Source organism: Daphnia pulex, chromosome 4 (assembly GCF_021134715.1).
Source record: "Daphnia pulex isolate KAP4 chromosome 4, ASM2113471v1".
NCBI classification, from domain to species: Eukaryota; Metazoa; Arthropoda; class Branchiopoda; order Diplostraca; family Daphniidae; genus Daphnia; species Daphnia pulex.
The window spans coordinates 5,656,868-5,670,625 of NC_060020.1; the positions used below are offsets into that span (position 1 = coordinate 5,656,868).

The 13,758-nt window shown below is 38.9% G+C and overlaps 3 protein-coding genes and 2 long non-coding RNA genes across 7 annotated transcripts; 3 read left to right on the forward strand and 2 right to left on the reverse strand.

Annotated features, from left to right (window-relative positions):
* Window positions 1-1,254: 1,254 nt before the first annotated feature.
* LOC124192701 (TGF-beta-activated kinase 1 and MAP3K7-binding protein 1-like) lies at window positions 1,255-3,313 on the reverse strand. The gene is made up of 7 exons (XM_046586157.1): window positions 3,084-3,313; window positions 2,691-3,020; window positions 2,513-2,626; window positions 2,274-2,438; window positions 2,051-2,210; window positions 1,792-1,975; window positions 1,255-1,728 (listed from the first exon to the last, which is right to left on the reverse strand). Exons 1-7 carry the CDS (start codon window positions 3,145-3,147, stop codon window positions 1,327-1,329), a joined length of 1,419 nt encoding a protein of 472 aa, XP_046442113.1. The 5' UTR covers window positions 3,148-3,313; the 3' UTR covers window positions 1,255-1,326.
* LOC124192703 lies at window positions 3,294-4,344 on the forward strand. 2 transcript variants are annotated; one of them, XR_006873815.1, is made up of 3 exons: window positions 3,294-3,929; window positions 3,996-4,212; window positions 4,289-4,344. It is a non-coding gene; the product is annotated as an uncharacterized LOC124192703 (long non-coding RNA). The 2 variants fall into 2 exon arrangements; XR_006873814.1 differs by having other exon boundaries at window positions 3,996-4,230; window positions 4,289-4,343.
* A 1,769-nt stretch (window positions 4,345-6,113) lies between these two features.
* On the forward strand, window positions 6,114-7,960 carry LOC124192704. Of its 2 annotated transcripts, none has more exons than XM_046586161.1 (5): window positions 6,114-6,340; window positions 6,705-6,813; window positions 6,883-7,116; window positions 7,186-7,304; window positions 7,386-7,960. In XM_046586161.1, the coding sequence occupies exons 2-5, from the start codon at window positions 6,715-6,717 to the stop codon at window positions 7,390-7,392; spliced, it is 459 nt and encodes a 152-aa protein (XP_046442117.1). In that variant the 5' UTR covers window positions 6,114-6,340; window positions 6,705-6,714; the 3' UTR covers window positions 7,393-7,960. The 2 variants fall into 2 exon arrangements, with proteins under 2 accessions (XP_046442117.1, XP_046442116.1); XM_046586160.1 differs by lacking the exon at window positions 6,114-6,340 and adding an exon at window positions 6,343-6,408.
* A 1,409-nt stretch (window positions 7,961-9,369) lies between these two features.
* Window positions 9,370-10,037, forward strand: LOC124192705. The gene is made up of 3 exons (XR_006873816.1): window positions 9,370-9,390; window positions 9,451-9,598; window positions 9,826-10,037. It is a non-coding gene; the product is annotated as an uncharacterized LOC124192705 (long non-coding RNA).
* Window positions 10,038-10,616: 579 nt separating this feature from the next.
* Window positions 10,617-11,307, reverse strand: LOC124192706. Its single transcript, XM_046586162.1, has 2 exons — window positions 11,122-11,307; window positions 10,617-11,062 (listed from the first exon to the last, which is right to left on the reverse strand). The coding sequence occupies exons 1-2, from the start codon at window positions 11,162-11,164 to the stop codon at window positions 10,668-10,670; spliced, it is 438 nt and encodes a 145-aa protein (XP_046442118.1). The 5' UTR covers window positions 11,165-11,307; the 3' UTR covers window positions 10,617-10,667.
* Between the last annotated feature and the right edge of the window lie 2,451 nt (window positions 11,308-13,758).

Here is a 13,758-nt window from a genome sequence, read left to right on the forward strand (position 1 = left end):
CAGCAGTACGTCCTCATCCAGGTTGGGGTTATTTTTCTCTCCCTTTATTTGAAAATAATAAAGAGAAAAAAGAAGAAGAAGAAAAAAGAGGACATTGCTGCTATTGAGCTGTTTGAGCGGCTGCCGGAGCACGATCTCACGGTTGAGCCGGAGGGAGTGTTGCGCGGAATCGTGTTTTATTTTTTTATGCAAGGAAAATCTTCTTTCGGGTATTATCAAGCCACACGGTGATGAGTCGCTCACGATAAAGAGAACGAACGCGACAGCGCGATGCGGGTTGATTATTCTTCCGCCCAGACAGCATCGATTCCCTGTCAAAAAGGGAAGATTAAAAAGGCCTGACGTCGTTCCCTTGGTATGAAACTATGAACAGTATGAAATCGTATGGGCCCGAATAGTCACTGACGCTTCTTTCTCTTCTCTAGTTGGAGAAAGGTTATTCGCCAACTATCCACTCACGTCCGTTCGTACGCACGCACAGTCGTCACTCGTCAGATTTGCATGAGATTGCCGACTATGGGGTTTTGATCGGGAATTTTCCATAAATTGATTGCCATCTCGCTTCGTCAGCTTAGACTTTCTCTCTCCACTTTGCCAGTTGAAACGAAATCATTTAGTTTCCTTCAAACTTGTGTAGATGAAGTCTTCTTCAATGAGGTTTATTCATTTCTCGTCGTTGAGTCGTGGAGTATAGAATGTGGTTTGCGTCTTATTGGTCAAATTCCCAGATTCCAGTTGACTGTGGTAGCAGGACGATATGCGGTGTCATTATTAAGGGTATAGCCGCTCGTGTCAAATTCCTGGAAGAAAATGGCATCCTCCGACAGAGCAGCACTAGGAGCTGGTATAAAATCGTCAAACTCGAGGGAGAACGCTGAACGCCGTTCATCCGTAATTCATTTTTCACAAATTATTTATTATTACGAAAGTATTAATAAAAGTCTCTAAGAAATTTATACTGCGGTTTACAAGAATTTGCTTTAGGCGGTCTCAGAATGTGACACGGAAAATGATTACACTGAAAAAGAAATGTCTGGCATTGTTGCAGCAAAAACATTTACTGATTCACTGCTCTCAGAAAATTTAAATCACTCAGTGTGTTCAGACCTCGTGTCGTGTGACGAAGCAAAAAGTGTTTTCCGAAAAGATGTTATCAAATCAATTAGTCCACTGAATTCATAACATTTCTATAATTCCTCGAATCTTCAACTGTGAAAAGACTTCAGCAAACTCGACAGTATTCGCAAATCAAGGTAAATCTTAAGTTAATTTTATTGGGGTAATTTCGCCTGTACATATCAGTATTATAAGCCAAACACTTATAAATTAGTATATCGCATCCTCAGGAATCGTGCCTTCATCTTTTGCTTTTCTGACAGCTTGATAAAAGTTGGTGAAATCCACGTAGGGACCAATCCTCCCATCTTCATCAAGGAGCATATTCTGAGATTGATTTGACTTGATTTGCTCTGAACTCTCTGTTGAAGATGTAATAGAAGCCTCAGTAAGCGTTTCACTAATACTATTGCCAACTGTAGAAGACAGTGTGTTTAGCTGAGTGTCAAATTTCAATCCCATCGTTGAGGAATCATTGCTGTATGCATTGAGGGAAGTATTATAACTACGTAGTGTGCTACTTGCACTCAGTGGAGCAGACAGTTGAAAGTTGAAATTTCGAATCAGTAATGTTATGTCATCTCGTTGACAGCAAGTGACATGATTTGGGTCCTATTTCATGCCAAGAAAATCAGAATTAGCTTTGCCCAAGACAAGAGTAGTAAACTTCCATACTTCCATATAATGATCGTGATGAATACGTGCGATTCGATCGACAACACCTTGAGCTACACCCGTTATAGTGCTTTGGGATCCAAATTGTTCCACAACAATCTGAGCAATTTCTTTGTTAGCCTGTTCGCTATTTGTCGCTTCTTCTAACGCTCCGTACAATCCTTGAGTCGTTAACAGTAAAAACCTTTAATAAAGAGAAAAACAGTAGATGGCTATGGTTGTTACGGAATTAGATAATTGTCGTAGTTTTTTTTTTTACCTGCAAGACTCATCCAGATTAATAGGTCCTATGATTTCAGCATCAGCAATAACAGGTTCCGCTTTAGCTGCACTGAAGAGATCGAAATCTTTGTAGCCTCCTTTAACAGTATAATTTCCCAAGCAACGAGTCGTTAAATGACTTCCTTTTCTCGGCAAATCTGCACAAATCATTTTGAATCAATTAATTATCTGAGATTAAAAAAGAAAAATAATTGAATCACTTTGAAGTTTTTCCACTTCAAGTCCCATATGCGACAGACGGAGCACTTCATCCTCGTTGGTCAAATCATGATCTACCGTTAGCTGCATTACTCTCAAAACTCCTTCTGCGTCGATTTTACATAATAAAGCTCGGCAGTCTCCAACATTAGCGACATACAAGTGACCTATACAAGTGACCAACAAGAATATCATAGAAATGCTTGTAGTATTGAACCACTGAAGCTGTTGTGGTACCAACCATTAAAGATTAACGCAACTGCAGCTGAGGCACTCGCAGACAACCGAACATTAGCAGCTCTTAGTCGATTCACAATATCCGGAAATTGTTGGTATGCATCATATGATTTGATTCCTATAGTAAGATTAGAGTTTTTGTAAAGAAGGTAAATGTCAGGTCATGCTGTATAAGACAATACCTTCAGGTAATTCACATAAAAGATTTGCTCTCTCAGCCAGTAAGTCATCAATTGATTCGAAATAGCTGCGCTCTACTGCTAGGAAAGCTTCATTTAAGACTTCTTTCACAGCTTCTGGGCTGGTTTTATCATTGAGCTGCCCAAGAAGGATTTCTGCAGGCATGCGCTGTGCAGCAAAATCTGCCACAGAAGATCCATCTTTCCCATTGAATACTCCATACAGGAATGTGTGATCATCAATTTTGAAGTGGAAACTTCTATCTTCACATTCACGGGCCTCTCTTCTATAGCCATCTTCTTTATAGATCTGATTTGTTGATAACCCCACACCTGTCAAAAAGAAAGTTAAGACACATTCAATTATCGGACTAAGATTTTGCTTTATTTAAAAACCTGTGTAGAAGCAAACGGGTAGGTCGTCTGTCCAACTTTTAGTTTCAGAAATTTCTGCTGACATTAGAATGGCTAATCAAGGTTTGCAGTATTATGCAGAGTTCATTAAAGCTAAAGTAGGGTAGATATTCTGTTATACTTATCACCACACTTAACACTATCGTCAGTCCTAACAGAAATGTGAAGTACCTAATGTGCTAATGATTAGTGAACGAAGCGTCGTCTTCTGCTAGTTTGTTTACCAAAAGTGGTCTCGCCATCTGCTATTCACATTGAAAACTATCACAAAAATATTTCCCGCCAAGGTTGATTTTTAAAATTCAGCAGTTCGTTTTCGTAGTTCGTCTTTTCTCTTTTGGCAACAGCTAGGTCCCCCGTCAGCTGGAATCTCACTATTTTAGTATTGTGCATTTGTCTTTTTCTTTTTCAATTTTTATGGAAATGGTCATAGTCAACTTATAATAAAAATGACTTGATTAACTCCAAGCTAAAAGAACATTTTTACTAGGAAGATCGAACCTCCATTGTATATTTGATGGATTTGATGTGCTATGCACAATATGCCTTTCTTAAAGCTTTTATGTTCGTTATTGAGCACATTTTTCCTGAATACTGAATTGTTCAACGTTATTGAGAATTGAGATCCCTAAATGTTTAACTGTGTAAACATTATGCTTTAATGAGTAATTCGTATTTCGATTCGAAATTGTTCTATTTTGTAGTCAATTTGAGTTTTGGTTTTATTACATGTTGATGTTATACTTTTTCGTTTTATTACATGTGGTCTTTATCTTTGCCATAATCACTACCGCAGGCAGACGGGCTCTAACTGGGTTTGGTAGGAAGGTGGTTTCAGATTAAAAATTTCTTCTACAGTATTGGCTTGAATTCATTCCCTGTTTCTGTTTGCAGCCAAGAAATTGTTCGATATGTAAGAACGGGAAACCGAGGACCTGAAGGATTCAGTCCACGATTTTCCCTCTACCTCTCTGCTATGCTGACTCATGGCGCCAGTATTGCTCATCACAAACAGTGACATCATGAAATGAATATGGATTGATCATGTGTTCGAAACTTGGATAAGATTGACAGAGGAATATTTTCAAAAAAGCCGACTGTCCTTCAAACGGTTCGAAATTTGTATAAAGTGAGTTTTAAGCGATAATCATTTAATTTAGTATTCATTTTTATATTGGTTGTTGTAGACCCATCCCCAGCAACGACAACCTGCAGAAGGAAAGGCACGTAAAACTTGTCATGCAGTGGTGTAGAGGTTGGGTGAGAACGACACGTGTTACATAACCATTTGGTATTCATTTTGATATTGGTTGTTGTAGGACCCATCCCCAGCAACGTCAAACTGCAGAAGGAAAGGACAGTCACACTCGAAGGTCACGGAGATCATTACGTTTACGTAAAACGTGTCATGCAGTGGTGTAGAGGTTGGGTGAGGACGGACGTTTTGCATCATTATCAAGCAGGTACAACACCCGCAAGGCTTTAGAGGTGAGGGTGAGAAAAAAAATAGTATAAAAGGAGAGAGAAAAACTGAAGGAAAATCAGTCGAGTGAGCATATCCGACACGGCAACAACTGCAGCGCACTCACCATCTGCATTCTTCACCGTATTGCCAGTTCGCAACCATGGGTAAATATTCTGTCTTTACATTGAGTTTTTTATCAATTATATTTTTGTTTTCCATGTGTTAATATGCCTGTTAATGTTTAATAATAATGTTTAAATTTATTTACTGTTTAGTCAACTATGGCGTCGTGCTCCTGTTGGGTGTTGTATCGTTGATGGGTGGGTCGACCATTGGTGTACCGATGTCTCCTTGGTATGGCGCAAACCAAACTGCAACGCCACCGCCTTCCTACATAACTTACGCAACGACCAGTTTCTGCACCGAGGTCTTCAAGTACTACACCACTAAAGCACCGGAGTTTTATACCACAACTTACGCTGCCCGAGTCACTACACTGACGCCCTGAAGTATTACTCTGCCCCGAGTTACTACACCACCAAGGCGACCGATTACTACATGACAACGCATGCTGCCCCATCCTACTACACCGAGGCTCCTAAGTATTACTCTGTTCTCAGCTACTTACTGCACCGACGCTCCTAACTACTTCTCTATTCCCAGCTGCTACACCGAGGCTCCCGCTGATTACTCCACCAAAGTGGTCGAGTACTACACCGAAGCGGCAAAGTACTTCTCTGCCCCGATCAACTCAACCAGAACTGAGGCGGCGAAGTATTACGCAGTCCCGACTTGCCACAAAAAAGCTGCTCTTTCGTGCTACGTTGAACTGAAACACCACACTGATGCTCCAGTCTACTACATCACGATCTACGTTACACCTAGCTACAACACCGCAGCCCCCAAGTACTACACCGAAGAAGCCGCCTATTACACAACCACGTACGCTGCCTGCTATACTACATCGAGGAATTTAAGTATTACCCTGCTCCAAAGTACTACCAAACTGAGGTTCATATGTATTTCACCAGCAATTTCACCTGACCATGTCACCACTACTTATGTTGCTCCGACCTATACACCAAAGTTCTGAAGTATTTCTCTGGATGTGTTGAAAGATTGCTGAAATACAAGTTTGATTGATAAATCACAAGTGCATGTCTCTATTTTCTCCTCAACTTAAACCTTCTTCCTGCTGATAATCGCATGATGTGAGAAAATATTTCTGAATGTGCTATGTAAACTTACAAATAATTGATCTTGCAAAATACAACAATAAAAATTCAAACTCATTTTGTTTTACATTTCAAAAATATTTACTTTTTTTATAATTAAAATATCCAAAGTAAACCAATATTTCTTAAATTCAAAATCCACATTTTCTGCTAAGTCCAGACTTTTATTTTTTGAAAAAAATCTAAAAAATTTCCCCTTACACGAAGTTTTTACAAACTTGAAGAATGCTGACTCATGACATCATGTGGTGTATTGTATTATTAATATAATTATATTGTATTATTAATATTTATAATTTATTATATTATTATAACGTTACGATTCAAATTCAAATGAACACATCAAATTCTGAAATTCATATGATTTACAGTATGGCCGCTAGGTGGCAGTAAAGTCATACCTGTTTCAAGCGTACAAAAAAGAGGAGCGAGTTCGAGGGGAGATAGCGTTCCTTTCAGGCTTTCAGTTTCTACATTCACTGTGCATTCTCGTCAGAGTTAACGTGACGCGTTAGTTTGGCTCTTCGTCTTCAATTTTGGTAATCTAATCTAATCTTTTGTTTCCTCTCTCCCATCTGATGAAATCATTAACTATGTTATTGTTATTGTAAGTGGCATGGCCATTCAAATTTTTGAATAAGTGGCTCAACTCTCATCTTCTCATCTCGGTCTCGTATGAGAGTATCTCGCCAATGACCGTACATGTTTTAACATTCGCAGTAATGGTTTTGTAGTACCAATAGTGACTTTACTTTAAAGTTTAGCCCTTTAGTTATTCATTGAAATTATGTAACTGCTTTTGAATTATAAAAAATCGCTTTATCGATCGACTTCGCTCATTAAAAACGGTCACCCTGTTATCCAAGTCCAAGTGTTGGCTCAACGATGTTTTTTACATTTCAGATATGTTAGAATGGCAAACCTTGGCTACAGTATTTTTTGCATAATGAAAACACTCTGGAAGGATCTACCTGCTAACGAAAAGACTCGTTACAAAGTCAAAGCTACCCAAGTAACATTTATTGAAACAATGTTTGGAGAAAAGTTATAATTGTTTCTTGTCTTGATAACATTCTTGCAGATCAGTTACTATGCCTATTTTGAAACGCTGACTCCTGAAGAGCAAAAAGACGAACTGTTCAGTTTTGAAGGGATTTCACTTCAAATCTTTTGCAACTCATTATGGATTGTCAAGCCCACTTCCGCAACTTTAGCATCCCCAGAGCGTTCAAGTGATCCGCAATCCGATATATCAAGACTCTGGATGGAATTAAGTGAGGAAGAGAAGACTGAATACAACGAAGAAGCTACACAAGTAACATTTATTAAAACAATGTTTGGAGAATAGTTGTAATTGTTTCTTGTCTTGATAACATTCTTACAGGCGAATTACTCTTACAAAATGAAGTATGCTGCTTTTCTTGACACTCTGACTCCTGAACAAAAAGAATTTGAACTCTTTAAGCTGTATCGAATGGCTTCAAAAAGGCTGAAGATGGCCAGGTAATATAGTTTCTGCTCGAATTAATTAGCCTTAAACCAAATTAAATAAGATTTTTTTAACTAATTGAATTTTGTATTTAGACATTGAGACTAAACCGGCTGAAAATGTAACAATTAATTGAAGTGTAAAATGTTTCACCAACTTACAAACTTCGTGAAGTGCCTATCAATACTAAGTCAGTGGTCGTCAAATTGTTGTTGAACATCCGTTCATTCATAATCTAGAAATGGGTAACAAAGAAATTCTTTGAAGGTTTTATGTGTTTAATTTTTTAAAAAGAGGGGACGGTATATGTTGAATGTATTTAGTCGCTCTCACAGTTTAAATAAAAATGATTCCGTTCAAAAAATAACCTTTTCCTCAATCTGATTTGTCCATCAATTTGGATCAATTTTCCCAAATTTGGAAGGGAGAATATTAAGTCAAGTGATTATCAAAGTTACTTGCCTTTTTTTGTTTAGTTCTTTTCTTTCAATTGAGTGTCAAGTGCTAACGAGCGGATATTGTTTTCATGTTACCATGTTACTGTCAAACGTTTCTTTTTTTTACGCTAGACGGCATAGCCATTTTATCATTTTCCGCTCAGTTCATAATGCCAACCAACATTTTAAATTCGATAACAATTGGATATCAACAATAAATACCTTTTAATTTCCATCGAGAGAAACGTCATGACCAGCAACCCATTTCTGCTACATCATTTTGTGGCTGTCAATAGGTGGTTGAAATGATGTCCACCAGGTAGCGCGAGTCTCTTTAGCACTGAAGCATTGCGGCCATTTTGTTCCAAGACGCAGCTTAATTATAAACCATCAACTTTTCGCCATCACATGAAAACGACGACGCCTATGTCATCTATTGGACACTTCTGACACCCCAAATCCAAAACGCTAAATGGCGGATTGTTGTGTTGAGTGGTTGTCAAAAGTTTCCCTATTTTTCCATGAAAATTACCGATGAATTCATCAGTAAATTCAAGTTCTTTTCTGTGAAACTTGTTTGTGATGTGATTTATTCCTTATGTGTGCTGGATCAAATTCAAAATTCCTCAATCTAACCTGTAGGAACGGGAAAGGAAACAGTAGCATACAAGTAGCCTACCATCACTACCACCAACTTTATTATTAAAAATCTTCATTCTGCTGAATGCATCATGTAGTTAATACAGGTAGTCACAATTTTTTAAAATACTTGTTCCCAGACTTAGTTAATATTCGTCTAATTATCAGCAGTTTCTATTTTGATCTTGGTCACTACTCCAGAGTGACCCAACTGGTGTGAACATGTTTGTTTTTCTGAATATGTTTTTCAACAAACAATTCGTTGACATACAAGTATTCTTCTTCTTTTGGTTTTAAACTGTAATTTGATGCCATAGATTGTATTTTCCCTCATAGGTAAAGCTATGAAAAATATCATATCATCTAGGCCATGGGTAATCTTCAGGTTTATTGCAGCAGCTTAATAGAAGAATATGAACAAATGCAGGGCACATACTAACATGTGTTGTATTTTTCTGAATGTTAAACAAGAGCAGTAGGTAGCCATAAACTTTAGTTTATTGGATTAATGTTGGAATATTTATTGACATATTTCCTTTAGATTCAACATGACTAACTGTTTGATGCTAAAGTTAGTTGGAACTCAACTCACTGTATGTACAGATAACTGGTGCTGTTGCCTTTCAGTCACAGGCAGGAAAATTATTCTTTTCTTCAGAAAAATGTAAGTTTAATTTTTTGTCTTGACCCCCCCAACACTTTCTGTTAATATTATAGATTTTTATGTTGAAAGAGTTAACAATTGTGAAAAGCTAACTAAAAACTTTGTGTGTTTATGCTCATTTGATTCATTTCGTGCCAACTGCCAAGCTAGTGAAAGCCGAAAGGCATGTCGAATTCAATCCAGCCGCTGCGTTCAGTCATTTGGAACAGGAATCTAATGGCTGTCAATAGGTGGCTGTGAATAAGTGGCTGTATGATGTCCACCAGGTAGCGCGAGTGTCTTCAGGGAAGTTTAGCGGCCATTTTGATCCAAGACGCAGCAGAAGTTGGTTGTGACGTTTCTCACGATGAAAATTAAAAGGTATTTATTGTTAATTTCCTATTGCTATTGAATGTAAAATGTTGAAGTGAAACTTTACAGGTGATTTAGCACGTAGAAACCAATTTGCCAAATCATTCAACTCAGACTTGGGAAGTGCCTGTAGCCCTGTACATTTCCGAATTGGCGTGCCTTGTGTGTCTCGCTGCCTGTTCTTTGGCTCACGTCTCACCCCATTCAACAGGAAAAAGTAATTATTTTGATAAAATGTCTTGCAAAAGTACTACAGATTTAGTTAACATGACTAGAGAGTAGACCAATTTGCTCCGCTACTATAGAAATTTTGAATCAGATATCAAAGTTATTCTGTTGGACTGCGTAGTTTTCTGTTACTCTTTGTATTCTTTTGTTATAATTAATGTGTATGCATGTGTACACAGTTGTGTTTCTCGAAAATAATTTTCTTTTCTTAAACAGGTAAAACAAACACTGGTGGTTACCTTGTTGCAGCCAAATGGTGAAAGGTGTGACAAAGACAAATTGAACTGTTGTATGCAGCATGTGGTTGCAGTGTAATCCAGAAGTTGCTGTGCTGTTGTAGCTGAGCTGTTGCATCTGGGTTCCTGACTTAAACATTTTTGTGTTTGTGTTTTCATCCATGCCATATGAAATTGCTCTGCCAGTGATATTTTGTGTTGCTGCGTTAAAAGTTTGATCTGTTGTCTTTTGAGTTTTCATTCAATCATGCAGTATACGACTGAGGCAACCTGATCAATGTTAGGTTTGAAACAGTCGAGAACTGCTAGATAAAACAAGCTTTCTGCGCCAAACAAATAATAACTTGCATTTAACTTGCATCATGTTATTATCGCGGTAGAGAAAGCGACAGGCCCCCCCCCCCTGGGGGCCACAGGAAAAATGTATAAGATGTATGTGAATATTATAAAAATAAAATTTTGCATACAAAAAAATATTCTAGTAAATTTTGTTGCGATAATTTTTTAAAAATTATGTAAGGGGAATTTTTTAAAATTTTTTTTCAAAAACAAAAGTCTGGACTTAGCAGAAATTAATAGGTTTGTGGACTTTTTAATGATAGAAAAAGGAGTTTAGATATTATTGAATTGTAAAAATAAGAGTTTGAATTGTTATTGGGCAAGATCAATTTTTTGTTAGTTTACATAGCACTCAGAAATATTTTCTCACAATATGCTATTATCAGCAGGAGGAAAGTTACTTAAGGTGAAAGTAGAAACATGCACTTGTAGTATCAATCAATTTTGTATTTCAGTAATCTTTCAACACATACAGAGAAATACTTAAGAACTTCGGTGTATAGGTCGGAGCAGTGGTGACATAGTCGTGGAAATTGCAATAAATATGAACCTAAGTTTGGTAGTAGTTTCGAGCAGGGCAATACTTAATTTCGTCGACGTAGTAAACGAGGCAGCGTACGTAGTTGTGTAATAGGCGGCTTCTTCGGTGTAGTACTTGGGGGCTGCGGTGTTGTAGGTAGGTGTAGCGTAAGTCGTGGTGTAGTAGACTGGAGCATCAGTGTAGTAATTCTGTTCAACGTAGCACAAAAGAGCAGCCTCCGTAATACTTATCCGCCTCAGTTGTGGTTGTGTAGATCGGGGCAGAGTAGTACTTTGCCGCTTCGGTATAGCATTCGACCGCCTTGGTGGAGAAATCAGCGGGAGCCTCGGTGTAGCAGCTGGAAACAGTAGTATTTAGGAAAATCGGTGCAATAAGTAGCTGAGAACAGAGTAATACTAAGAAGCCTCGGTGTAGTAGGATAGGCAGTATACGTAGTCATGTGGTGTCATCCGTCGCCTAGATGGTGTAGTAACTCAGGGCAGAGTAATACTTCAGGGCATCAGTGTAGTGGCTCGGGGCAGCGTAAGTTGTGGTATAAAACTCCGGTGCTTTGGTAATGTAGTACTTGAAGACATCGGTGCAGTAAGTTGAGTAGGAAGGCGGCGGCGTTGCGGTTTGGTTTCCGCCATACCAAGGAGACATCGCTACACCAGCAGTCGATCCAGCCATCAACGATACAACACCCAACAGGAGCACGATGACATAGTTGACTAAACAGGAAATAATATTTTATATTAATGTTTAAATTTAACAGACATATCAACAAATAGAAAAAAATAGAATTTATCCAAACTCATGAAAATAAGAATATTTACCCATAATTGCGAATCGGTTACACGATGAGGAATGCAGTTGGTGACAGACATGGCACTGCAGTTCGGGCATAACTTCTTTTTTTTTAGACGACTCCTTTTACGCGCAGTAATACTTCGGGACGTAGGTGTAGTAGCTCGGGGAAGCGCAGGTTGTAGTGTAGTACTTGAGCGCTTCAGTAATGCGGGACCTCGGTGTAGTAGGCAGGGGTAGATACATACACGTGTAGAATTCCGGTGCCTTAGTGATGTAGTACTTGGGAGCCTCGGTGTAGTATACTAGGCAGCATACGTTGTTGTAGGCGGCTTCTTCGGTGTAGTACTTGGGGCTGCGGTGTAGCGTAGGTCGTGGTGTAGTGAACTGGAGCATCAGTGTAGTATTCCTGTTCAACGTAGTACGAAAGAGCAGCTTCTGAGGAGTAGGTCGGGAGAGCGTAATACTTGGCCGCCTCAGTTATGGTTGTGTAGATCGGGGCAGAGTAGTACTTTGCGGCTTCGGTGTAGTAATCAGCGGGAGCCTTGGTGTAGCAGTTGGGAACAGAGTAGTATTTAGGAAAATCGGTGCAATATGTAGATGAGAACAGAGTAATACTTAGGAGCCTCGGTGTATGAGCCTCGGAGGATGGGCAGCATGCGTAGTCATCCTCCGTCGCCTTGGTGTAGTAACTCGGGGCACAGTAATACTTCAGGGCATCAGTGTAATGGCTCGGGGCAGCGTAAGTTGTGCTATTCAAGTCCGGTGCTTTAGTGGTGTAGTACTTGAAGACCTAAGTGCAGTAACTGGTCGTTGAGTAAGTTGCTTTTGGGTAGTAAGGCGGCGGCGTTGCGGTATGGTATCCGCCATACCAAGGAGACATCGCTACACCAGTGGTCAACCCAGCCATCAATGATTCAACACACAACAGCAGCACTACGCCATAGTTTGCTAGACAATAATAAATGTTGACATAAATATTACATAATAACAGGCATACATAAACAAAACAAGGTTTGATACCAAACTCTATGTAAAAGACAGAATATTTACCCATGGATGCGAACTGACAGACAGAGCGCTGTAGTTGTTGCCGTGTCGGAGATGCTCCCTCGACTGACTTACCTTCGCCTTTTCTCTCTCATTTTATACGATTTTTTGATCACCCTCACCTCTTAAGCCTTGCGGCTATTGTAGCTGCTTGAAAATGATGAAACACGTCCCGTTCTCACCCAACCTCTACACCGCTGCATGATACGTTTTATGTAATGATCTCCGTGACCTTCGAGTGTGATTGTCCTTTCCTTCTGCAGTTTTACGTTGCTGGGGATGGGCCTACAACAACCAATATCAAAATGAATACCAAATGGTTGTGTAACACGTGTCGTTCTCACCCAACCTCTGCAAGAAAAGTTTTACGTGCCTTTCCTTCTGCAGGTTGTCGTTGCTGGGGATGGGTCTACAACAACCAATATCAAAATGAATACTAAGTTAAATGGTAATGGCTTAAAACTATACAAATGGACATTTGAGTCATTTGACTCGTTTCTTCGGTGAATGAATAAATCTTCCATTTCGAACCGTTTGAAGGACAGTCGGCTTTTTTGAAAATATTCCTCTGTCAATCTTATCCAAGTTTCGAACACATGATCAATCCATATTCATTTCATGATGTCACTGTTTGTGATCAGCAATACTGGCGCCATGAGTCAGCATAGCAGAGAGGTAGAGGGAAAATCGTGGACTGAATCCTTCAGGTCCTCGGTTTCCCGTTCTTACCTATCGAACAATTTCTTGGCTGCAAAAAGAAACAGGGAATGAATTCAAGCCAATACTGTAGAGAATTTTAATCTAAAACCACCTTCCTACCAAACCCGATTAGAGCCCGTCGGCCTGCGGTAGCGATTATGGCAAAGATAAAGACCACATGTAATAAAACGAAAAAGTATAACATCAACATGTAATAAAACCCAAACTCAAATTGACTACAAAATAGAACAATTTCGAATCGAAATACGAATTACTCATTAAAGCATAATGTTTACACAGTTAAACATTTAGGGATCTCAATTCTCAATAACGTTGAACAATTCAGTATTCAGGAAAAATGTGCTCAATAACGAACATAAAAGCTTTAAGAAAGGCAAATTGTGCATAGCACATCAAATCCATTAAATATACAATGGAGGTTCGATCTTCCTAGTAAAAATGTTCTTTTAGCTTGGAGTTAATCAAGTAATTTTTATT